The sequence below is a fragment of the Toxotes jaculatrix genome, chromosome 1 (assembly GCF_017976425.1).
Source record: "Toxotes jaculatrix isolate fToxJac2 chromosome 1, fToxJac2.pri, whole genome shotgun sequence".
In the NCBI taxonomy this organism is placed as follows: domain Eukaryota; kingdom Metazoa; phylum Chordata; class Actinopteri; family Toxotidae; genus Toxotes; species Toxotes jaculatrix.
In genome coordinates, this window is record NC_054394.1 from 19,754,010 (window position 1) to 19,780,239 (window position 26,230).

A 26,230-nucleotide genomic window follows, 5' to 3' on the forward strand; every position below is an offset into this window, starting at 1 on the left:
TAGTATGGATACATAAAGAGATGAGTAAAAATCCCTCTCAGTCAGAAAGTCCCAGGACCGAAGGAGCATCTGTATCTTAATTTAACTAACTCATGCACTTTAAGTATCTTAAACACACTCCTGTTTACTCTTCCAGCTCAGTAACTATGCAACATTGCTGTCTGCTCACAGTGTCAAATGTTATGTGATATTAAGTGAGTCAGTTAAGTAGGGTTTCTGTCTTTCTGTTTTGCATTTTCCCCCTTTCTTCCATTTGGGAAAGGCCAGTCCCGTGTCTAATCCAGTTCTTGACACTGATAACTATCACTGCATTGTCCTGGGAAGGGCGTTGACGAACAAGAGTCATGTAAAATGTGATTTATTTGAGCTCTTCAAATACCGTAACGCTGCACAGCAGTTTCTAACACTATGAGAACTATGGGATTTTACAACTGTGGAAACTTGCCGTAGCAGCTTCATTTATCCTCTGTCTTGATGGTCACAAGTTAGACAACAGAATTACGGCATTCTCATATTTTATTGGCCAGATGTTGTTTTGTGTAGTCAGAAGATGCTGTGTTGCATTGTGCTTCTTTTTTTTTGACAGTCACATAACCAGCATCGTCAGTTTGTGTATAAAACATAAATCTATACTGGAGACTTCCTTTTCCGACCAGGGTTTGAGCAGCAGAAACAGCCTCCCCACCCCTCAGCCCAGGCGGAGTTCCACCTCCTCCTCGTCCACCATACTCCCTCCTCTTGACTCCACCCCTTCACGATGGGAGCGCAACAATGGCAAGAGACCCCACCCTGACCTCAACTTGACCAGGTACCAACACAAAACACAACACAAGCTTTACGACCTTTCAGAAACACATACAGTCTTCAAAATTGCCCACACACATCATCTGGGATGAATCGGCCCAGTTTTGGATCAGATTAATGGCTGCTCCGGCAGGATCTGAACAACGTGAGTGTTCTCCAGCTGTGGTCTTCCTCAGGTGGCTCAGCAGCACCCGTGCACAGCGAAACCGAGGCTCTTGTGTTTTTTTCTTTGGTCAGCCTCAGAAAATTTATGAATGGGCCTTAGTGAGTTTTGAATAAGAAAGAAATCATTTTCATTGTAAAAATAATAATAGAAATAGTACACTTCACAAAAAACTAGCAGCTGTGTGTTATAGGTGTTTATTGAGAGGACCACATGAAAAATGTAGATCACAATTAGTTTTAAATAGAAGGGGCCTTATTTGACAGTTAAAACTGTAAATATTCTACTTTTTTTCTGTTCTTTTTCACCTCTTGGGTGTACTACATTTAATGTATGTCTGATCTGAATATATTATCCAGAAGAAAAAGTTATTTTACCCTTTGGTAAATATGTCACTGCCCCTGCTGCACTGACTCTCTCTGAGGTGGTTTATGTATTTTGAAGCATGAACATATACAGCTGCTTGCAGGTTTGGTCGCCTGATTGTGTTGTGGTTTAAAGCTGTTTGTGTGAGACTGAGAAGTGCAAAGTTAGCTACCTAACCCACAAATTCTGCTTCATGGAACAGAACAGACCCTGCTATCACCAGCTGAGAAGCAAAGAAAATGTAAATATATGTATTTGTATCTGCTGACATCAGAATGTGTCCGTAAGCCACCGATTGAGTTTCAGCTTGTACAGGGAAACCCAAAGCAGGAGTCGTCAACATGTCACAGTGTTGTCTTTTTCTGAGTGAAACAGATCCACATTTTACACAATCAAGGAATTAGCTCAGATGGATTATAATAGTGAAACTGTTTACGTGCGCTGACAAAAAAAAATCAGATATCTTTAGTAGCTGTAAACAAGTCTGTCACACACTCAACAATTTATGTGGACAGCAAACTTGCCATGTGCACACTGAGGTGTAGTGTCTATATTTCTCCACAGGATGGCAGTAGAGGACCAGCCATGTTGGCTGATGAACTACTTTGAGTTTAAGGTTACCATATTATTTTTGTTTAAGAGGCTTTTGATGTCTTGGATTTGACAGAGGATAGTGTAGCCTTGGACTGCAGTGTTTTGTGCACTAGATAAAACAAAACATCTGATTGTAGGACAGCTTCAAAAGAAGATTCCTCATTGTGCAAAAGTTGGGTAAGAGTTAAAAGTTATTTGAATGTGTGCATTTTGTTTTCCAGCTCAGGTCTGTCAAATGGACCCAGTGCAAACCTGCTCACCATTCCCAAGCAGAGGTCTTCCTCTGTTACCCTCACATACCACGCAGGGCCCAGGAGAGCAGGTGAGACTTAACCATAAAACCAACCAAAGATGCTACGTTCTGGTTAATTGTTCATATTTTGACCTTATATCATTCCTCTCACATTTCCTTGTACCCCCTTCATCCTCTCCAGGCACATCTCCTAGCCTGAGCCCAGTCACTTCACCAAGCCATAGTCCCCCCGCAGTAGGCACCGGCTCTTCATCGTCCCTCGTCACTCGATCGCCTGTGGAGTTCCCCGACACGGCTGACTTCCTGACAAAGCCGAGTGTCAATCTGAACCTGCACAAGCCCTTGGGCTACACCCTCAGCTCACCTGATTTTCAGCAGGCTTTCCGTAGCTCCTCCTTGCCTCTCTGCACCAGGTGACACCTGCTGTTTTGAAGCAGAACTTTTCTGTGTCATATTTTATCTGCTCTTTTAGTTTGTGGTTATAACAATAACACAATGTGTGTGGAGCGACCGCTCATGTCTGTGATTGTCGCGTCTGTCCATTCTAGCTGTGGTCGTCAGATGCTGAAGGGCGATACAGGGGAATCTCATCAACCATATATCAGTGAGGCTCAACGCAGGCGCTCAGGTACACACATCTGCATTTAATGCACATTATACAGTGCAACACAGTGGTGGCAAACAATCGCAACCAGTGCTATAGTATTGGGGATTGACAGAGAAACACTTTTGTAAGTAGTTTAAGGGGTTAATGCTGCTCTGTGCTGGAATCCAACAAGAATGCAAGTTGATGCACACAAGCATAGACAGAGCAGCACACAACAAAAAATTCTTATTCAAAATCACATGCAATAACAGTTCAATTTTGTGACTGCAGTATGTTCTTTGAACTTCAGTTTAAAACACACAAAAGTGGTGTGATAATATTTTTCACATGTAGGTGTGTGTGCATGTGTCACTATAGCCTTCACTGTGCTCTGTGTATGCAGGAGGTGAAGGACTGGAGTTCACAGGTGAGCCTCTGATCAAGGAGGAGAGCATAGAGGTGGACGTCCCTGGAGACGAGAGGACAGACGTTGCAGGGAACCAGGGGCAGGCAGTGGAAGAGAAGGAGAAGAGCCCAAGCACAGACCAGCAGACTCAGGAATCCGAGGTGTGCTTGATCAGGGGGCCTCTACTAACAATATGATAGGATAGTTTTCCATTTGTCATGTTATTTCCTTAACATAAGCGACATGATTAGGCCCATGGGGATTCAGTTTTTATTCATAAACACTATGATATGTGGTTGCTTAGAGATGAGAACTTACAACTCTAACTTTATTATTTAATGAGTAACATGTAGGTTTCCATAGTCAGCCGACAGTTAATCTGTCCTGCCATCCCACTTCATTCAACAAACAAACTTTGTTGTATATGCTCCATTTGTGTTATATCTAACAGATATTCTGTTTCAGTATTCTGTATAACGTGTGTTCTTGCATATTCAGAACATTCTATGTCAGTGGAAACAATATTTGTGCTAATATTCTAACAACTTGTGCATGTTCTGATTGTCTCCAGGGTGAGCAGGAGTTCAGACTAGATCCTATGCTGGAGGACCATGAGGGTCTCATGGAGAGGATGAACACCTGGAACTTCCAGATCTTTGACCTGGTGGACAGAACAGGAGGGAAGAGCGGAAGGATACTCAGCTATGTTAGTGCAACACCCACAAACCAGCCAGCTCCTGTAGCTGTAGTATTATGTGCCTCATTTCGCTGGTCTGTCCAATCCTGATAAATCTCTTTAAAAAAGGAAACATTCCTGTTAAGTGATATATAACAGTCATTGCGGTCTTAGGGGCGGGACTTTTAGCCTTTTAGTCTAAATTTAATGTGCCCATATCTGGTTATGTAAAGAGTTTAAGGGCACTTTCTTTCTGAAAAGAGATTTGTGTTTGTTTTGTTTTTTTTTGGAAACCAGAGTCCAAAGTGCAGTAGTGGTACTTCTTAGAGCAACCTAAAAAATGATTGGAACAGGAAATATATATTGCAATTGTAACTGAATTCATGTGGAGTTGTTGTGGATTTTAATTATGGCCCATCACATCAGCTCCTCAGCAGCAGTGCAGTTTCCTAAAGGCTCCCAAGAGAGACCTGTTCTAAATAAGTGTCTAAGCCACAGACATACAAAAATGTAGATGTAAATAATACAGCACTTCACATTACAAATTTCAGTAAATGCAAATGATGTCCTTTTGTTTAGCTTGAAATTACATTTCAGAATTTCAGCAGACTCAACTTCATGTCTCTGCATGATGATGTGTTATTTTTATGTTCATTGTATTTTAATGTTCCGCTGAACACCAGCAATGGTGCTTCTTGTCTTGTGTTCTGTTTGGTGTTTCAGTAAAACCTGGCTTGTGTTTCCTCAGGTGACATACACCCTTTTCCAGGATACGTGTCTGTTTGAAATTTTCAAGATCCCGGTGAGGGAGTTCATGACATACTTCTGTGCTCTGGAAAATGGCTACAGGGACATTCCCTGTGAGTGTTCAGGAAATTGAGAGATTCATGTTTGTTTTTTTTATGTTAACCCAGGATATTTATGTATTATTGGAGGAGTTAAGTAGCTCTTGTGTGGCCAAGCTAAGATGCAGTTTTACTTGTCCTAATGATCCAAAAGTCCAAATAATTGCTGGTGTACATGATAAAATAGAGTAATTCAAACTTATTGTGGTTGAAAACAAACAGATCATAACCGGGTCCATGCTACTGATGTGCTCCATGCTGTGTGGTACCTGACCACTCGACCAATCCCTGGGTTCCAGCAAATCCACAGTGAGCATGTGACAGGAAGCGACACAGGTAAACAACAGTGATACAGGTGGGCTCATAAACTCATTGGTCATAGATTGTTGTTATAGTTTGTGGAGCACAGGTTGTACTCCCAATCTATGGCAGCACAACCTTCATTCAGTGTCACATACTGAATGTAAATCACACTCACAGAAAGTAAATGTCTTAAATGGATTTCTCTTTTTAATAAACATTATATATATATATATAGATATAGTTGCTCCCTGTGGCGGAGTATAAAAACCTTTTAACATCTTTTCTGGACAATACAAAACGTTTTTTCTTAAGATAGTTTTGTGAATCCAGCACCAAATATAGAGATAAAACTTATTTTGAAGTCTGCATACCCTTTTCTGGTGATAGCACCTCTTTGTCGTATACCACTGCTCCATTATTTGCCTGCTCGCTCTGATGTCAGAAATACAGTACTCTAACAGAATCAGTCAATTCTGACTGATTCTGTTAGAGGCTTTTAGAAGTCCCCTCTTTTACAGGATGCGGCCTTTACTCCACAGAACACAGATGGCTTGGTTTAAAATGCAGAGATTCCCAGGCTCGTCCCTGCTGATGATATTTTAGCTCTATTAGAAATTATCTGAGGCTTATCCGCTGACGTCTCCCACTGAGGCTGCCAGAACAGCTGTCATTTGATAAGAGGGGATAGAGAGAAGATGATGAGAGAATGGCAGTGATATGAGAAATTGAGTAACAGTGAATAAATTAGAGTAGATCAGGTTGTGCGTGTGTGTGTGCGTGTGTGTGTGTGTGTGTACATGGCCATATTCAACAGTAAGTTTCTATCTGCCCCACTGTTTTTTGCATTAAATTCAATTTCTGTTTAAATTATGGACAAAAATGTTTTGCTTAATTGTGGAAAAGCTACAATTCTAATCTAATTCTACATATTTGATATAGGTTTACTCATTATTTTTTTCATCACTGTGACATTCATTGACATCCATTTTGTTTGCTGTCATGTTCCAGATTCAGATAGTGGGATATCTCCAGGCAGGATATCCTACGCCTCCTCCAAGAGCTCTTCGATTTCAGATGACAGCTATGGCTGCCTGGCCTGGAACATACCTGCCCTGGAGCTCATGGCCCTTTATGTAGCAGCTGCAATGCACGACTATGACCATCCCGGTCGCACAAATGCCTTTCTAGTAGCCACTAATGCACCTCAGGTAACCCTCAGCATTTATTGCTTCCTGAAAGTGTTGTTGATTGAATTACCAGGCTTATTTTAGCTCACTGGGACACATAAACACGCTCATGTTTGCAGAAACAAAGGATCACATGTTAAAAAATATGGGTCTGCATGCTGACATGCTTCATAATGCAAAACCAAGCTGTACATAGTATAATAAAAAAAAAACAAGCAACTTTTTAGAACACAAGGTTTCTGCTTGACTGATACAAATATACAGGAATGGACAATCATTATTTGATGTAAAAGCGGCGTTTCATCCCAGAGAGAGAGAACACAAAGTGAAATTATCTCTACAAACTCTGGCTGAAGTGGAGATCATATATAAGATTAGCTCCACACCACATGGCCCGTTAATCCCATCATGCTTTCTTGTTGTGGTCAGCCATGTAAAAGGGGGGTGTGGGGGGGCGGGGGGGGGGTAGTGAAAAGGTTAACTACATGCCCCAGTTTAAATATTGTATTTTCACAACATGTCCAATGAGAGCACTCACACTGTCTGGGTTTTGTAAAAGTCCCAGGAAAGTGGGTTAAAAGAAAGGAGAGGGAACCCTGAACCTATTGATTGCTAATGATGTTGACAACCATCATGTCTGTTGAAAGGTTCTTTTAGGTCTTTCTTGGTATCTAATGTCCCTGTAACTGCTTTTAACCTGCTTCTCCCTTCAGCTATACTTGTGCTTGAGCCTGTTACTTTGTACTTTCATAACCAAATACCGTCATGTCCCTTTTATCTCATTTATTGAGTGCTCTCTATTTTTAAATCCATTGTGTAACGCATATGCAGACACATTATGTAAGCAAATTCATGATTGACATTTTAGAGGAAATTGTAGGAATCTTCTTAGTGGGCCATCTTTCCCTCTCTCACTGCTTTGCTGTCCCCCTCCTGTGCATTGTAGGCGGTGCTGTACAACGACCGCTCTGTGCTGGAGAACCACCACGCCGCGTCCGCCTGGAGCCTCTACCTGTCCCGGCCCGAGTTCAACTTCTTGGCCAACCTGGATCACGTGGAGTTCAAGCGTTTTCGCTTCCTTGTCATCGAGGCCATACTTGCCACAGACCTCAAGAAGCACTTTGACTTCCTGGCTGAGTTCAATGCCAAGGTCATTACTGAGTTTTAAGAACAGAATAGATAATTATCTGTTCATTGATGCATTAATTTCTGGCAGAATATTTACTGGAACATTAGCAAGATGGTACTTTGAAATTTAGTTGAACAGTACACAGTATAATGGAAGCAGGAAAAAAAAAGTTTGACCTGGTGTAATAAGGCATCCATCTTTGTTTGTTTGTTTACAGGTAAACGATGTGAACAGTCCAGGAATTGATTGGACCAATGAGAATGACAGACTGCTGGTGTGCCAAGTGTGTATCAAGCTGGCAGATATCAATGGACCAGCCAAAGTCCGTGACCTGCACCTAAAGTGGACAGAGGGCATTGTCAATGAGTTTTATGAGCAGGTAAAGACTCCATGCCAATGCGCAGGGTGTATTCAGTCAACACAGACTGTCTCTTTCTATTCTTATGTTTCATACCCTGAAGTAATCCCACTCCCACCTCAGACACTTTTGGACAGAACACATAACTGACACTTTTATATCTAATCAAGGTTACAGTTACAGTAAACAAGGTCAAACATGAAATAAAACAAAAGAAAAAGAAAATGGACACAAACAAACAAAAAGCAGAGATAATAAAATTATATATCCCTATAAAGTTGCAAACTTCACAAAGATATAACCGTTAAAAGCTGATTTGAAAAAAATCTGAAAATTGAAGGAGTATCATTCAGCTCAGCTCATTTCACAGTTCAGTATTTATTTTTTCTTTCTGAGGATTTAACTTCTCACATAGCAGAAACAGACAATAAAAACAAGCCAATGCCAGGTAGAGAGTGTAACACTAATAACCTTCTACTCCTCTGCAGTCATGCTGTAGTTTGACTTAAGTATCAAGGCTCATCATTCAAGATTTATGTCTGTGAGGAAAAGTCTTCACCTCAATCTTTGTTTATGATCCGCAGGGAGATGAGGAGGCTAAATTAGGATTACCCATCAGCCCCTTCATGGACCGCTCCTCCCCGCAGCTGGCCAAGCTACAGGAGTCCTTCATCACCCATATTGTAGGGCCGCTTTGTAACTCCTACGATGCTGCTGGCCTACTTCCTGGCCACTGGATTAACGAAACAGGATCAGATGAAGAGGACGAGGAGGGGCAGGTGGACACAGACACGGATGAAGATGAGGATGAGGAAGATGAGATAGAAGATGATCTGGCACCAAGTAAAATTTCATCATTAAAGTTGTGTTTACATTACAATTACACCAATCTAGATTTTTCCTAAACATATTCTTGTCTATTCTTTTGTTCATTGCAGAAAGGAGGAAGAGCCGCCGCAGGTTGTTCTGCAGCATCATGCAGCACCTGACGGAAAACCACAAGGTGTGGAAGAAGATCATCGAGGAAGAAGACAAGAGCAAAGAGCTCGGCAAGCAGCAGCAGCCAGACAGCCTGCTCCCCAACCTGCCCGCCAGCCTGCCTGTCTCCCCGTCAGATGACATCCAGGTCATCCAGGAGGAGGAGGAGGGAGAGGAGCGTCAGTAGCAGGAGGACGAAGGGAAGAACAGAGATGCGTGTAAAAGAAGACGAGAGGCAGAATTAGGGCACAAGTCCCTCGACCACCTGCCTTTCACAGACGTAAACACAAACAGACATGAGAAACACGCAGACAGTTGACAAATGCACATAAAACATACTTTGCTCCCTCTCTCTCTCACACACATACACATACACACACACACACACACATATATATATATATACACACACATATTGAAAGATTCACTGTGCAGACACTCAGATGCTTAAGCAGTCACATTGTTTTTGGAGAAACAAAAAGGCCTTACTACTGTGAGCGGATCCTTGCTGCAACGGTGGGAGCCCAACTCCTATGCACTTTCACCCCATGGAGAGTCGAGTGCACCCAGAAAAAAACAAAACAAAAAAAAAAAGAAAAAAACACCAGAACTGAGGAGGAAGGTGCAGAGGAAGAGAGTGGACGGAGTCCAGCATTAACTTGCCCTCCATGGTAACCTGGCTGTGATGCTGCCTTGAATGCAAAGCGCTTACACCTCCCTTAGGTACAAAACAATTCCTGTCTATTTAAAAACGAAAGGTAGAGGAAAAATAATGAAGCAAGCGACATCATCACGTGATTGATACCCTTTACCAAAGTGAACAGTTCAAACATGGAAAGACAAGAGACTGAGACTGTTTCAGCCTCAATGTCAGGTATATTTTTGAATTATATATATACATATATATATCAAATGTGCCTGTCTGAACCTTTACTGAGTCCATATTGGCCCAGAGCCTAGGCTTGTGTAGTTCTCTCTCCTTGCTGGCGACACGAAACACTGTATCAGACTCAGTCACAGAGACATTATTGAAATGTTGACTGATTAATAGCATTATATCTGCATCATTTTTGATGCTTTTACTCATGTGTACCACCTGTCTCTTTTTTGTGTTGTTTTTTTTTTTTTTTTTGATCTTTTAACTCTCCTTGCTTCATTTTGTTTGTGTGTGTGTGAATATTTTTTGGTGGGAATGTGATAGAGAGAATGAGTAGGGAGAAAGAGAGCACATTTTTAATTATTTTAGTATGTTTGTGTGTCCTTTAGTATGTTTGTGTGTCCTCTCAGTAATGGTTGGTTTCTAATCAGTGAAATGTCCTCTGGTGTTTAACATGTCGCATTCAGATCAGGAGTGCTGTTTCAATGAATGGATTCTTCATTTTCCTTTTTGATTATAAGTATTTTTTTAAAGGTTACTCAGGATTCACGCAAAGTTGAATAATTATTTTGCAAGAATTTATGTCATTAATATGAAATACACTTTAAAAACTAAGAAAATTAAAAATCTGGGTGACTGAAGTAGTTTGTAATCTCTTAATGAACAACTTGACTACAAACAAATTCAAGCAATTGAAATCCTCTGTGACAGAGGAGCATACAGTATGTGCTGTCTTTTGGCCATTCATACACTGTTTGCATAACCTTTTTACAACCTCACTGGAGAAAAGTTTATCTTGATTGTCAGCAGACTGCAAACGTCTCTCCTGCAGCAACACAACACATTTTATAATTGTGCAGTTCTATAAAAGTATATTAGTTTTTTTTTTTAAATTCAACATTCTCTGCATTGTTTTCAAACAAGCAATGCAATGTCTAAATGTCTGTGTTTCAGTCCACCAGCAGACACTGAAAGCTCACCCATCTCTCTTTTTCATCAGTTTTAATTTTTCAATTTTTTTTTTTTTTCCAAACCCATTACTCGGCCAGTGTGCAAAGAAGGGATCCAGGGTTTCATTTCGCTTTGGTTTTGTTTGTTTTTTTTAAATATATATATATATATATATATATGATGTGCCACGAGGCAGGAAAAAAAACTACTAGTTCTCTATTTTTGTCTCTAAGAACTCTTGGCATTCCACTAGAATAAGACGTTTTATGAAAGGGATGGCAGAATTGTTGCCTAGCTCCTTTATCACCTTATTAAATCATAATCTCTGGAGAAAATGTTAAGTAAGCAGTGTAAATCAAGATAGTAATATTTAAAGACAAAAAAATAGATAAAGGTGTGCACATTTTAATACCAAACAAGTGTTTAGCCGCTGTACAAAAGAGTATGTGCATATAAATATATATTTTTTAAATAATCAAATGAATGCATCTGTTTTCTACATGCAGCTGACATATTGTACATTGAGATCCTGTAATTACCATTGTGTTTCCAGAGTTTTTATCTACTTCTATTTACAGGTGTGGAACTGTGGGGTTTGGTGTTTTGATTTTGATTTTTCACTTGGTTTCAGCCTATCCCTGTTCTGTATCATAACCACTCTTGTATTCTTCATTATCTCTCTCTATCACTGTTGTTTCAGTCAACCCAACTAGTGCCAAACTTTACCTACATACAGTAGTTTGTGGGCTGTGATATGCTGATTGGCAAAATTTTCTCTGGGCTCCAGTACTGTTCATACAAGAGAAACACCTTGAGTCATATATTCCACCAGGCTCAAAGTGGCAGTGACAGTGGCAAGAGTCAGAGTTGGACTCAGGTCAGAGCCATACACATTCTGACAACCCTGTCGTCAGTTTTTTCACATGGACCCATGCTGGATCATAAAGCCTTGGTAGCTCCCGACCCGACATATTCTGGCTCATTAAGTTGTAAAAGTTTGTTGGCTTCTCACTGTGCAGTCTTTTCAAACCACAGTGTCCTCTAATGATTGTGCCATAAATACATCTATGAATGGTTGTTACCCTTATGTAGCATCAATATACGTACGTTTGTCTAATGTAACCATTCACCCTTATCTACATTGTGGGGGCAACTGATTTTTGTTGTTATTTATAGCTGTCATAAAACACCATCCCTAAAGTATCAGCAGTTCTCATTGATTTTTATTGTTGTGTATGTGTGTACATGTGTGTCTGTGCGAACTCACAACATTTTTTATTTAACACTGCTTTTGTTTTTTGTCCATGCCACCCCAAATAAATAAACAGGGGAGAATAACCTTCAAGACCCTAAAAACACCTATTGTACACCCACACATGGGTTTTCACTTATAATCCTGATCAGACCTCAGAACAGTGTGTACAAGCTACACACTGTTACACTGTTACATTTCCATCACTCTTAGTTATGTTGCATCTCTTAGGGTGGAGACAGCTTACCCTGTCATTTCTATTACTGTATAAATTCAACACGAGCATAGGTCACCTGTGTGGGTGTGCTGAGGCCTTAAAGCTGCATATATATATATATATTTTATTTTATTTTATTTTATTTTTATTTTTTGGTTTGTTTTGCATCAATAATGGATGAATTTGCCACGTGAGATGTGAAAGAGGTTGCTCGTAAAGACGAAACCCACTGAGAATTTTCACCCAACTCTGCAGTTCTCCTCAGAAAGAGCACATAGTGCTTTAGGGTCTTTGAGCGCATTGTTTTGGTTTTATGAGTTTATGCTCAGGGTTGTTTTTGGACGCAGCAAAATGCTGTTTTTGTGAAAATCCACTGTACAACGTGAACGACTAGCTGGTGAACGTATTGGCGTATTTACCTGCTAAAGAGCGAGACTTTTCCCTCGGAAGCTGGTGGAGAGCAAACTGAGCTAAAAAGAGAGCAAATATTTGACTTACATTTGCAAACGTAACCTGCAATATGACTCAGATTTAATTCTAATGTTTTCTGTGTCTGATTGTCAACGCTGCCCCCAGGTGAGCCAAAAAAGTAAGTTAATATAAGTAATCCCAATCACTGGATACACAGTATGTTTGGAATTACCAATGCAACGCAATCCAATGTTCTCTTTTCTGAGAACAGAGCAGTTCAAATAGGGGAAAGGTAAACTCAGAACGCAGCCAATACCATAGCTGCTTTTCACCGTCGGGAACTTAGTTTACAGATGATCAGAACTAATGATTATGTTTGGTGTCCTGGGACTTCATGGGAACAGAATCTGTATGTGAATGGATGGCTGAGTCCTGTGTCTGTCATGTCAATCAAATGATTCTGCAAATATCGAATGAGATAATTTGGGGGCCTTTATTAGTGTTATATACAGTGTATATAACACTAATATATCTAAGATTTTTGTTCATTTCAGAGTTGACTTTTAGCTATTTAGCAATAGCTAAAAGAAGACAGGGCAAGTTTTTTAGTATCTTAAAGACTTTATGAATACACAAAATACCACCAGTATAGCAAAAAAAAAAGAAAAAAAAGGACAAACAAATGTTAACCTTAAACATAGATGCAGTACTTTGTTCATACTTATAAGCACCATTTAGCAGAAATCAGTGTAGCATAGTCAGTTACTAGAAATTCATCTTGCCTTCTAAGAGAGAGATTTTCCAGAGACCTCTTTCCCTGGAGAAAGGGTCAGAGTCAGTCAAGATGACGTACAATCTTGGCCCACGTCCAGCTCCGATACACAGTGTTCAGAACTTTCTTGGAAAGTCTGTCAGTCTCGTTTTGCCCCACACGTACGAATCAGTGGTGTCATTTGTCTGACCTGAAGCTATCCCGAGAAGACAGGGCTATGAACCATCATAGGTGTACTTACTATCAATCATTGACGTATACCTAACCCATCACTGCTGCACCAAGGTTCATAGACATTTCATTTTCCAGGCTCAGAGGAACTCTGGGCCCTGCTCCCCTCTTGCTCACAAGGTATTGTGCAAACATGCACACTGCTCAGTAAGAGAATTTAATAGTAATTGAATAAACTGGATCACACGCTCATATGTAGAGAGCCATCTCAGTCACTGAAAGTCCTTTGGAAAAACTGTAATACACCAGAACTGGACATTACAGTCCACTGAAACAGTTTCATGCACCTGTATCATGCAGTTGCATTGCTGTGCAAAATAGTAAAATTCGGGCTTGAACGGCCGAACAAGCTGTAATAAATGTCTGCTTGCCTACTTGTGATAAGGAGTGTCTCCAGAGCAGGGAACTTTCTGTTGCCTGCGGACAGCACAGATGGAGTAAGGTTTTGGCTGTAAGGTCATGCCCAATTTGGGAGTGACAGTGGGAACGGTTCCTGGAGGGAACTGAAGATGAAACCTCTGTAACAAAGTGGTAAAAAAGAGGAACATCTCCATCCTGGCCAGCTGTTCACCTAAGCAATGACGCCTCCCTGAAAAAAGAACATTCTTTAATTTAGACTCGTGCACATACAAGCACAGCATCTGGCTAATCTGGATTATAGGTTTAACTTAAAATGGCTTTGAGTTGTAAAAAAACAAACAAACAATAAAACACACACACACACACACACACACACACACACACACAGGACTCTTCATGTTCTATGGGAATGTCCTGTGATAAAGACTGCACGAGAACATGATTTTCTTATGAGATAACATACCAACGTAATTATAAGGATTTCTAAATTTATTCTACATCTGTGCACACAGTTTTGAATCTGAGGATGTATGACCAACATGGTAAAAGAACTGAGCTCTAAAAACTAAAATGTTTTATAGAGAAAATATTCCCATTCTGTTTTCAACAAAATCACCTTTTTTTAACATTTATTTTTATGTTTTCTTCTCTTATTGCAAAGGTGGGTTTGGAGTTTATGTAAGTATGATGTTGGTACTGCATATAAGTAGTGTATGAAATTATTTTTCCGACTAAAGACAGAATTCAGTGTGTACAAGAACTGCCATCAGTTCACACTTGTGTGTTGAGTTTTATATTTTTGTTGATGGCCTGGCAGCATCTGATTCTACTTTCACTGATTTAAGAACTTAAAGTAATCAAGGAAATTTTCGAAACTTTGAAAACCATTTGTGGGTAAATGAAACAGCCACTCACTGGTCACTGTCTTAATGACTATAGATAATACATAATAATTTGGACCAGGATTTTTTGCAGTTTTAGAGAAAAATAAAGACTTACCCAATGAGAATGGAAGGAAGGCCTCCCGCCTCACAAAGTTCCCGTTGCTGTCCAGAAACCTCTGTGGTGAGAAAACACCTGGATCGTTCCAGTACTTCTCATCAAAGTGCACTGAGTAGAGGTTTGTTATCACCATGGTGCCTTTAGGAATTGTGTACCCATTGACTTTTGCGTCCTGGGAGGTGGCACGGAAAATACCAAGTGGGACAATGTTGCAGAAGCGAAGGACCTCATGCAGAACAGCCTCCACGTAGGGCATCTTCTGCTTGTCCTCCAAAGTGGGTGCCCTCCCGTTGGCCAGCACGCTGTCGATCTCTCTGTGCACCCTCTCTTAGCAGGGGAAAAACAGACATATTGTTAATACAGATATAACTATTAAATTTAGAGCAAACTCAGTCTACAAAAGTGCATCAGATCCTTCTCACGTTCACACTATAAGTAAAATGTTCTCATAGTGGGATGATGCTTCTACTATAACTGACCTTGTATGTTGGGGTAGAGGGCCATGTACAGCATGGCCCAACGCATGGTGTTGGTCGTGGTCTCTGTGCCAGCGATAATGAGCTCACCGACTGAATAGATGAGGTTCTCATAGGAAAAAGAGGAACCGGGGTCTCCGGCATTCTGCTCCAACTCATCCAAATAGGCATCAACATAGTGACGAGGTACGTGTGGAACCCTGCCCTGTGAAAAACCCTTTATAACCTGCAGTAAGAAGTCATAAACCTCAGCAGCGTTGCGGAACAGCTTCTGGTGTTTCCCAAAGGGCACATACTCAATCCAAGGGAAAGCATTGTAGAGGAAGGCCCAGCCGCTCACTGCCAGCTCCACATTCTCACTGAATATCTCAATCATGTGTTGGAAGTTGCGGTCGTCGTAAGTGAAACGCTGGCCGAAAATGATCAGGTTGGTGATGTTGGACACAGCGTTGGTCACAAGGTGTTTGGGGTTGAAGGGTTTTCCCTTGTGTTCGTCGATGGCATCAACGAAGAACATGCACTCCTCTGAGATCTTTCTCTCAAACAGTCTCTGGCCACTGCCGAAGTAACGGAAAGAGTTGCAAGCCAGTTTACGGTGTTCAATCCAGCCTTTGCCATATTTACAGTTAAGAAGTCCTGTGGGATAGTGGAGAAAAAAGGAAAGTAATAAAAAATATAGAGAGGTACTATAACAATGAAATGCTTTGACTCACATTTAAACTGTAATTTAATTTATTGCACTGTAATCACATCACAGCATCTTACCACCCATTTTGGTCATTTTCTTGAATAAAGGAAGCGATGGACGATCAGCGAACACCTCACTCTGATGGTAAAGGCATTCCCTGACACAATCATATCCATTTAATACCACAGTCAGGATGCCTCCCAAGTCAAGACTGAAAATCTGAAAAGTACACATTGCCACATAAGCACAATTCCTTTTTCTTCCTCACACAGTTTTATACAGTCTTTGTTAAGGGCTGTGAGATTTGTACCACATTTGTAGACATGTTGCAACATTTAGCTTGTGTCTGTTCTCTGGCATTCCTCTCCACTTTGGGGTTTCATGAGCCAGACAGCTGGGGATGAGTTAAACGTCCATGATATTTAGCAGGGCAGTGAGTGAATGAAACAGACTCCATCTAGAGAGATATTAAGATCTGCACCTAAATTATGTTTGACTCTAAAAATTACAGTGTGTTACCAAAAGAAAGGTTGTGCCCTTGTATGTAATTTTTGGGAAGGAGGCTTTAATTTGTAGGAGCCCCTGGTTTGCCAGTTATTCGTCTCCCAGCAAATGCAACAGACCGCCAAATGTTAGGGCGAGTCCCTTTTGTTCGTTTCATAACGATTTACCAGTGTGTGTGTGAGTGTGTGTGTGTGTGTGTCATGGAAATCTGAAACCTCTTGTAGAGGGTTATGCACTGCACAGTTTGCAGAGTACTCCGTTAAAGCGCTCTGCAGTCATAAAATGCGCTGTAGGCTGAGTCATTACCTGTCCATGAACTTCACTCTGCTTCTTGAGGAAGACGTGCGGCTCGGTGGCCAGCGACAGAATGTTCCCTATCACAGGGATGGGAGATGGACCAGGAGGAAACCCCGGGGGTCTTCTCTGCTTGACGAGCTGGCGAACCAGCAGGAAAGCGAGGAGGGCGACAGCCAAACCGCCCACACCGAGCAGAGCCTGTGCGCAGGACACCGGCACCAGAGACGGCGATTTAATTGAAACCATCTTTCCGAAAATCTCTCCTCCCTGCTAGACTACCCCTGCTGACTTCGGCTTCTCCTCAGAGGAACTGAAGCACATATGTAGGCTATCATCTTGCACATTTTCTATCCCCCGCCTCTAAAGCTAAGATTGGCCAGAAAGTTAGAGTCAGCTGTTGGTGAACTTTGTTCTGCTCCTGATCAATAATCGGGATCATTTTTGTGGTTATTAGGTTGAGTTTTTGGTTGATTTTAATGTACTTACAGAGAAGGCGGGACATCGTAAAACTTACACTTAATCAGGTCCGTTATTGGTTGTAAAAATATGAAATAGGCTATTAAAGTTGTAAAATTCTTATTGAAATTGTAAAATGCGTTTATAAGTTGGTCTCAGAAACAGACCTGCAGATTAGCGCATTGATACCGGGATGAGGATAACACTTACACTAGCACTAACTGACATCAGGGAATTAGGCTGTGAAAATATGATTTAAATATATCATATTACAGTAGTGGAGCCCGGGGGTGGTGGTGGTGGTGGTTGTTTGAACTGACTGGCAAAGAAACCATAAACAAAACTGTTCACAAAGTTTGGAAACGTCTTTCCTGGAAAATGCTGCAGCACATGTGAGTTCAAAAACAGGCTTCAAGTGAATTTTAAAAGCTGTCACTTCTTAGGTATTAAAAAAAAACAAACACACACACAAAAAAACCAGATGTAAGAGTAATAGAACCTCTGAGGACCAAAGTTGATAAGGTTACTCATGAGGTTAAACTGTTTAAGCAAAGCAGAAGCATTCTCATGCAATGTGGATCAAAAACTGATGCTCAGTCAAAGCACATATAATTCTCATGATATAAGCAACCAAGGTTTCTGGCTCATTTCTTTCTTCATTTCTGGGCACAGTTGTTGTGATTAATTTTTCTGACACACTTTACTTAAAAGTAAAAAAAAAAAAGAAAAAAAAGGAAAAAGGAAAAAAAACAGGTTCCTTTTTGGATATGTTCTTGACACATGTCATTCTCAGTTCTGCTGATTACTGTAGGCCTACATTGCTCCTGTAGGCAATGTGTACACACACTACTTTATCTAAATGTTGGGTATATTGTATAAACCATACACTTAAAAACTTAAACAAGTACTTCTGGGAAGCGGCCCTTGGGATTATGTCATTGACTAAATTAAATCTCAGTTGGCAGAGACAACACAGACATCAGAATGCAAATTAGCTTTGAATGAAGAAGACAGATCACAGATTAATTTAGTTACAGGCTATCAGGACTACTGAACCAGGAAGATCAGTGTGCTTGCCATGTTTAAACATGCAAGGTAGGAACTGACCCCCCCAAGCCTGCTATTAATCTCAAAAAGTTTAATATTAAAATCATGAACTTCTAAGTACTATTTGTTAAGGTTTTGATAATATTTTCCTTTCAAATGTAATTTTTTTCATGTAAATATTGTAACAACCTTGCTTGAGGGAGGACAAAGAGACGAGGCCATACATTAGTAGTTAACTTGCCTAGCTGATAGAGAACATAAACTAAATCAAATACAAAAGCATAGAAGCCAGAGTAGAGAGAAAGAGAGACTGACCACCATCAGCTGATAGTGTCATGGGCGGTCAGAGCAGCAGGTGAGCCGAATATCACCTGAGGTCACTGCACAGGTGAACAGAGTGTTCCTGATAACCTGACTCCACCCACTGTGCTGGTGCAGGGAGAAGCCAGAGAAGTCTGTGCAGAGGATTGTCACATCATTATGAAGGCACAGTTGGACATATTACCGTCATCTTGCTTTAAAGATACGTATTACAGTATACCAACTAGACCTACAGTGTTCTCAACAGAGATGCGATCTTAGCTGTAAGATATTTAACGAAGAACTTATTTTGATAAATGCAATTTTAAATCAATAGCTTTGGCAAAAGCAACTGATTAAAACTCCAATCAGTTTTACAATTTAATTCACTGAGGTGATTAACTGAGGAGTCCTGGTAAAGTTAAATATTTTGTGTGTTACCCTGTTTTGTTTTTAAGCAAATAAACTTTGCCCCAGCAAGCTGCTGCAGGTTCCTTAACCTCAACATGTTAAAGGTTAGGTCATGCACCACATTTAGAGGTTAAAGGTTAAGGCATGCGCCACATTCCAGGCGTGCATAGTTGTGTGAGATTTTTCGGTTTTGTAGGCTAAAAACCTGAACTTGTCCAAACAGTGCAGGACTGTGCATGAGTTTTCTAATAAATGGGCCTCGAGTAGCAATACACATGTGGATCTGAGACTGCAGGACAGCGGTTGTTTTCTAGCCAAGTAAGCCTGGCAAATCAGTCAACACAGACTTGACACTTGACTTGAATATTTAAAATTGTTAATCAATTTACTGATACACAATAAGCACTATACAATTGTTAATTTATTCTTTTTTTGTTTTGATTTGTATTGCCTACAAAGTTTTCCTATGGTCTCTGGTGGAAGTGGAGAATGGATGGAGCTTACCGGGGTTAACCCAGGTAAATATTATCATCTCATTAAGGTGGTTTTAAACTATAACCAGTTTGCACTTTTGTAAAACCATGCTCTCCACTTTGTTGGCATCATGACTGACTCCTCATTAGACATGAAGTTGTTTATCCAGCTGTTCCTTCCTGCTGCGGCAGCTGGTAAGCCTTTTTTTTCTTAGATGCCTCAAATGGCCTCTACAGACCTCTCCCAATCATTCAGATTTGTTAGGGCTACCTAATGAGGACGTTCTTGCAAATTACTTCTATGCTTCCTGCCAGCTCCCGAGAATCAAAAGCTATTCTGGAAGCTTTAAATCAATCTGTCAATTTTAATCAAATAAACATGGTTTCACTGTTGCATTATCTTGTTAGTGGTTGGGTTAATCAAAACACCAGCGACAAGAGTGTCCAGGTGGTAACTTGGACCATATTTTGTAACTGGCATGGATTTAAAAAAAAATAAAACAGAACAAGAAGTATTTCAAAAATATTTGACATAATAAATATTACTATTACTTGGCAATTTAGAAGAAAAATGAGAAGTGAGAGGAGTTCTCCTCAGCCTGTGAAAAGAGTTGTATAATGTCTGCTGTGGTTCTCCAGGCAGCTTTCCAAATTCTTGAAACTAACCCTGATAATGTCATCAGGGTTATCTTGGCTTGGGCTTGAGACAGAAAGTTTGAATTACAAACTGAAGTTAGGAGATTTGAAAGAAGTATGTATTTGGGATGCAGAGGGTGTTTAATAAAAGACACTGCCAAATTGTACTATGGCATTTTTTAAGATCCTGCATTGTCAGTCAGGATATGTTAGCCTCTGTTGTGTCATGTTTTAATCATTCTTTCTCTTGAATGTCACTTGCAAGTCCCACAAACAGTTTTTGTGAAAGAGTGTTAACAGATAAAATACCCAGGCAAGAGTCTGCCAGGTCAATACAGGAAATTAAATACCCGAAAAATTATGTTGTTTTGTCACAATGATGCAAAAAATCACAGCAGTCCTTGATTTTTTGTTCCCCTTCAATATTACCCATAATGAAGGACATTAAAGAGACAACTACCCCCTTATAAATGATATGGACAAACAAATTTATACTCTCTGATATGATGCAGTATATCTGTAATTTTACAGGCTAGAGTTTGATAAGTAATTTTATTTTGTTCTGATGAGTGTATGGGAATTCAATGTAGTTACTGTATGTGTGGTAGAACAGCATCAGTCTCTACATTATAAGGCCACTTGAAGAGTGTTCTCCTGGTCTTTCTATACTGTAGGGAATGCGCAGTATATTTGATTGGGTGGGTCCCTTGACTACTGTGGTTCTACAGTAAATTATTTACCATCCGGATGACTGGAAGTATCAAGTGCATGCGGAAAATCTAATTACAGACCTTCGCTAATGCTGTCCAGAACCTCTTTTTCCAACAACATAATGACAGTGACAGGCGCAATAAGAAGTCTTGTAATCCCTCTGCAACTACTGACCAGGTGTTTAAATATTAGGTTAGGTTTGGTTTGGTTCGCTTCCTAACGGGGAGCAGCAGGTGGAAGTCCCTTTGCTGAGTCCCTTTGCTCACTCAATGTTTATTATTCCATAAGCCTTGATTTAAATATAATGTTTTATATGAAGAAACAGTGACGGTCTTGTTAAGAAACTGGAAAGAGACTGGAAAAAAACCTTTGTGGACGACTGATGTGTATACCTTTTGCATCGCAGATAATTAAAGATCCACTCAGAAGCTCAAATTTCCTTGACACTTATTTTTATCATTTCTGTACAGTGGGATCATTGCAGCTTATTATTAACTCTTGCTGCCTATTTGAATAATGCAAGATGACAATAGAGCTTTGACGGAAATTCTCTTTGGGTCTCACCCTAGAGTGGTGCTGGGACAAAAAAAGACAATTTCACACTGTATTGTGAAACTCTAGATTTTGGATGTCAGTGATTTTCTGTCTTGAGGTACACTACATGCTACTACATGGTTAATATTGCATGAAATGTTGGGGATAAGTAGTTATCTAAAAGATAAATAGATAAATATATAAAATTAAAATTTCTTGGCATGGCACCCAAATGAGAACAAGACAATTAACATTAATCATGGTTTGGGTATATCTGGCGTCCCTTGCTCTTAAGCCTTATGTCCTTCATGAGTAGTTTCTGACAGCATGTGGAGCTGTTGGAGACTAATTTAGTTCCTGGTGTAGGGCCTGCAGGTCTGCTCAATAGTACTAAAAGGCTCATCTGCTCTAATGAGTTTCCTTGTGACGCAAAAAATAACTGGAAGGCAGGATGCTTTATGATACATCATCCAATATTGTTACATAAGGGGAATTAGAAGATGGCCAGAGACCGACAGCCCAGTAATTAGCTCGGAGAAACCAGATGAACACTGAATTCTGTGGGAAGGTTTAGCTTCATGGAGCGCTCACTATGATGCCATTCCCATATAAAAAAAGCCATTATTTTATCCAACACTGTATAAACTATGAAAATGTCAAACTGTTCTGCAGATTAGGCTCAATATTAAAGTCTTGGTTGCAGAGACACAGTATGTTGAAACCTAACTCAGAAATTGCCACCAGGAAAAAAATAACTTTACTCTGATTTCCATCACCTTGCTTTTTATTTGTTTTATTTGCAGTGTCTGCGGGGGCAGAAGCGTACAGACACATGTAAAGGGAACAGTTTGTGACCACAGGGTACACCTGGAACTGTGAATTCTCCCAGTCCTGTGAGATGGCCAAATGCCTTCAAGAGGCAGAGGGCACATCCGTGTCCAGAGGTAGAAAAACTCATGAAAAATGACAATGCAACAAACACTGTTTGTCCCTCTGCTTCAAAATCACATGGGTGCTATGATTGTAAGAACTTTTTTTGGTTTAACACATTGCGAACTGATACTGTGTAACATAATTAAATATATCTGACGTGTAAATATGTCTGATGTCTCATGCTATTTACAATTTTTTTCCATTCTGTGTGTGAGTAGGTACTGCACACCTGTGGAATCCATGCCTCTCATTGGCTTTAGCCCTGTTCATCTTAACCACTCAGTGCTGAAATGCCACCATGTTAAAATCATATTGACATATTTAAGACGCACTGATGAATTGTGTTCACATTCTCTGACCAACATAATACACACACCCTGTAATATCATGTGTCATGTGTTACTTCTCAAGACCTCAGAGACTGTGTGAGAGTGTCAGTGAGATTTGTGTGTCTTATTGTGTTAAAGTCCCCACTTACCCTGCTTAAAAGAGGAGTTCACTACAAATTAGGTGGCTACCAACTGATTCACATACCTGGCAGCCTTTTGTGAATTGATGTAATTTACATACAGTCTCTTTTATTGGCTTGCTGTAAGTGACGTAGGGCATCTGATTGGCTAGCAGTTTGAGGTAAAACATCTGACTGGCCAATAGACTATGTCTAAGTCCTCACTCAGTTTATACAGGCACCCATGTGAAACATATATAAAACCCTGTACTGTGGGAGTGCTCATCAGATTCACCAGTGAGTCTTATCATTCTTCATTACCAGAACATCTATTACCTTAAGGTGAGTATCGATTAAAGACTGTTTCTTAGATTATAGGACTAATTATGCTGTGTCTGTTAGAAATATCAGACATGATGCTGGGGTTTTTGGAGAATGTGAGTAACTATCAGCTATACCGGTGGCTATTGGCTGCTAACAGAAGAAAGAAGACAGATGCTGCTCCGCCGGTTTGATGGTTTGACATTATACTATCTATGGTAGGCTGCAGCTAATTCTGCTAATGGCCAGAGCTGCTGTTATAGTTACCGGCAAAGCTTCCGATATCAGTATATCAGAGAGGATTCATATAGCTGTGAATGCTTGTAGATAAGAAAGAAAGAAAACATGTTTAATGGCATAAAATGTAGTAGGCACCAGTCACACGCACACACACACAAAAAGTTCCTTGAGACAATTGTAATTACCTTGTTTGGCATTGTATGTGTTTTCCACAGGGAGTCATGATAATGCTGAAACTGGGGACTCTCCTTCTTGCCTATGCGCTGATCATTTGTCAGATGTGCATCTCACAGGCAGCTCCATCCAGGTGAGACTTGTATGATTACTCCTAAAAGTAGTAATAACATATTAACTGTGTAAAAATAAATAAATAAATAAATACAACATTTAATTGTGTCTGTTATTTTTGATGTTTCTACAGATCACATTTCTTTTTTTACCAAAGCTAATCAAATTTGCGATTTTAAAGATTTTAAATCTATTAACTTAATTTCCTCAAAGTCCCAATTTGCATGCTGAGTCCTTCATCACCAGTCTTAATACAAAATGCAATGTGTGTGTGTGTGTGTGTATGTATGTATATTCAATTTAACTTCCTTACATCAGATTCATCAGTTTTCTCTTGTGTTTTTAAACCAATATTGCAGCAGAACCACAGATATCACTCTACCTGAATGTGTATTTTCAGAACTAGCAAGGAGTCCATGTCAGATGGAGTTACACTATCGAATGATGATGCGCAAAGGTTACTCAGAGCTATCAAGGAGTTTATGCAGATAACATCAGATGAGCAAGACCACCAAACAGCTGATGGGAACAGGTATGGCTTTTAATATTTATCTATCTGTCTGTCTGTCTGTCTGTCTGTCTGTCTGTCTGTCCGTCTGTCTATCTATCTATCTATCTATCTATCTATCTATCTATCTATCTATCTATCTATCTATCTATCGATTGATCGATCTACCATCAGTTAAGCAAAATATAATACATTTTGGTTTATAAGCCCGACAGCCCCAACTTTGGTGTTTATTAATTATCAAGGGATATAGTGATCCATCAATGCATGGAATTCAGTCATTCATTCATTCATTCATTCATCCATTCGTTCAGTATTCAGTGATGTGTCTGGAATAGATTGTCTTTGGTCAGAAAACTGAAGAGAGCATGACGTCAAAGACTATGAGAGAATGTGTATGATAGACATTAGTATATAAAATGAAAGTGAACCATAGCATGACAACTCAACAGCTATACTTTGGTTAACGAGAGATCTTCTTATGCCTGTTGGATCTTTTAGCATGCCTTTGAAATGTTAATTTAACACGGCTTTTCTGTAAATGCATGACATTTTAGAAAAACATCATGCATGTAACTGTTAACATTTATCTGCATGCCACAATTACTGTAAGCCTGTTCCTGCATGTTTGTCTCTGTCTCTAACAGCCTGGATAGAGCCATGTCTAAGCGTTGCACCGGCTTAAGCACTTGTGTGCTGGGCAAACTATCCCAGGATATTCACAAACTGCAAACCTATCCCCGCACCAACGTTGGAGCAGGGACGCCTGGCAAGAAGAGAAGTCTGTCTGAGCGATATGAAAACTATGGCAGATACAATTGAAACTCTCGGTTTTTAGCCTATATGTTGTTTGTCTGTCTGAGTGGACTTCTGCTTGTTCATCTAGCTCTGTCCATACATAAGACTGCTGATGCATGTGGATTCTATTTGTATTTGTAAGACTAACTTTGAAAAAAAAAACATGCTCGCATTAATTTTCCACTGGCTGACATTAGATTTTGACAAAGAATTTGAAACTTAGAATCAGTTGCAGCATTGTGCATTTGGTAGTTCTGTACAATACAATAAAAAATTAGAACAAACAAAAAACTTTTCTGATGGTAACTTATTTTCTCTTCATAGTAATTTTGTTTCCTCTAGAATAAATCCATCTTTTACATGGAAGCTGCATTTAATGTATTCACTATTGAAAACACATTACTCATTGAATAAGAAATTGAAGAAGAAAAGGGTGAGCATGGCTGTCTGTAATGTACACACAATTATTGGAAAACGTTATTCTGGTTGTTTAATTTGTTGCTGATAATTCTTGAGAATATTGTTCATATTCATATTCATAACAAACTGTGTTCACTATCTTTTCCATTCTGATAAGCAATGCAACAGCTCAGAAGCGGGCATGCAACACAGCCACCTGTGTAACTCATCGCTTGGCTGACTTGCTGAGTCGGTCAGGGGGACTGGGACACAGCAACTTTGTTCCCACCAATGTGGGTGCCCAGGCGTTCGGCAGACGGAAGAGACACGGTCCTGTGTGAGCAAAAGAGCAAATACAGGGTACGTTAGCACTCCATTATTTCATATAAGTATAATTGCTGGACTCACAGTAACTATAATACTGTAAATAAAGTACAAGAGAGGTATTAAACAAAATAATTGTGTTGTAAAACCAAGCTTAGAATAACTGTTAGTAGAAAGGTTATTAAAAAGTTCTTTCAAATCCAAATTGCACTTTCTGTATTAGAAATATTTGGTGTTTCAAAAGAAAAAGGTGGTCTTTTAAATTTTAATATACCTATCAAGAGGAATCTCTCAATATGTTATTATCAAATATGTTAACAAAAATATGTTCTTGTAGAAATTGGTGGGTTCTTGGTACCATGTGAACTGTCAGTTAACCAAGTGTTAATTAAAGAACCATGTATTGTCCAGGGGTTGAGGTGCTTCAACATTACAGATTTATATTGCTTTATATATATACACTGGTGGAAAAAAGTTTTTTGGACACAAATAGCAAAGAATGTGTTCAAAACTGAACAGAAAATAAATAAACCATCGCATAACAAAATTAATATTTAGTACTCCTGCCATTAGCACGCAGTAGCGTTTTAATCCTGGCTCTTCTTGAATTACTGTTTTTAATTCTTCCAAATTCTTTGGTTTCCGCATTGAAACAGACCTTTTGATAATCCACCAAAGATTTTCAATGGGGCTCATGTCCGGGGATTGAGCTGGCCA

At 39.8% G+C, this 26,230-nt stretch overlaps 3 protein-coding genes across 5 annotated transcripts in view; 2 read left to right on the forward strand and 1 right to left on the reverse strand.

Moving 5' to 3' along the window:
- pde3b (phosphodiesterase 3B) overlaps positions 1-11,679 on the forward strand; it is a 38,571-nt gene extending 26,892 nt beyond the window's left edge. Inside the window, exons 4-16 of the mRNA XM_041061698.1 lie at positions 657-808; positions 2,149-2,249; positions 2,362-2,593; positions 2,729-2,808; positions 3,170-3,333; positions 3,744-3,878; positions 4,597-4,708; positions 4,916-5,029; positions 6,005-6,204; positions 7,130-7,333; positions 7,530-7,691; positions 8,255-8,513; positions 8,609-11,679. Coding sequence (XP_040917632.1) covers positions 657-808; positions 2,149-2,249; positions 2,362-2,593; positions 2,729-2,808; positions 3,170-3,333; positions 3,744-3,878; positions 4,597-4,708; positions 4,916-5,029; positions 6,005-6,204; positions 7,130-7,333; positions 7,530-7,691; positions 8,255-8,513; positions 8,609-8,835 — 2,142 coding nt within the window. The 3' untranslated portion in view covers positions 8,836-11,679. The remainder of the gene's footprint in view (positions 1-656; positions 809-2,148; positions 2,250-2,361; positions 2,594-2,728; positions 2,809-3,169; positions 3,334-3,743; positions 3,879-4,596; positions 4,709-4,915; positions 5,030-6,004; positions 6,205-7,129; positions 7,334-7,529; positions 7,692-8,254; positions 8,514-8,608) is intronic.
- Positions 11,680-12,985: 1,306 nt separating this feature from the next.
- LOC121183840 (vitamin D 25-hydroxylase) lies at positions 12,986-17,011 on the reverse strand. The gene is made up of 5 exons (XM_041041124.1): positions 16,696-17,011; positions 15,963-16,104; positions 15,201-15,833; positions 14,719-15,048; positions 12,986-13,948 (listed from the first exon to the last, which is right to left on the reverse strand). The coding sequence occupies exons 1-5, from the start codon at positions 16,930-16,932 to the stop codon at positions 13,731-13,733; spliced, it is 1,560 nt and encodes a 519-aa protein (XP_040897058.1). The 5' UTR covers positions 16,933-17,011; the 3' UTR covers positions 12,986-13,730.
- calca (calcitonin/calcitonin-related polypeptide, alpha) lies at positions 16,875-24,906 on the forward strand. 3 transcript variants are annotated; one of them, XM_041041149.1, is made up of 4 exons: positions 16,875-17,009; positions 23,412-23,503; positions 23,885-24,016; positions 24,640-24,906. In XM_041041149.1, the coding sequence occupies exons 2-4, from the start codon at positions 23,418-23,420 to the stop codon at positions 24,812-24,814; spliced, it is 393 nt and encodes a 130-aa protein (XP_040897083.1). In that variant the 5' UTR covers positions 16,875-17,009; positions 23,412-23,417; the 3' UTR covers positions 24,815-24,906. The 3 variants fall into 3 exon arrangements, with proteins under 3 accessions (XP_040897083.1, XP_040897080.1, XP_040897072.1); XM_041041146.1 differs by lacking the exon at positions 16,875-17,009 and adding an exon at positions 22,348-22,977; XM_041041138.1 differs by lacking the exon at positions 16,875-17,009 and having other exon boundaries at positions 23,397-23,503.
- The last annotated feature ends 1,324 nt before the right edge of the window (positions 24,907-26,230 follow it).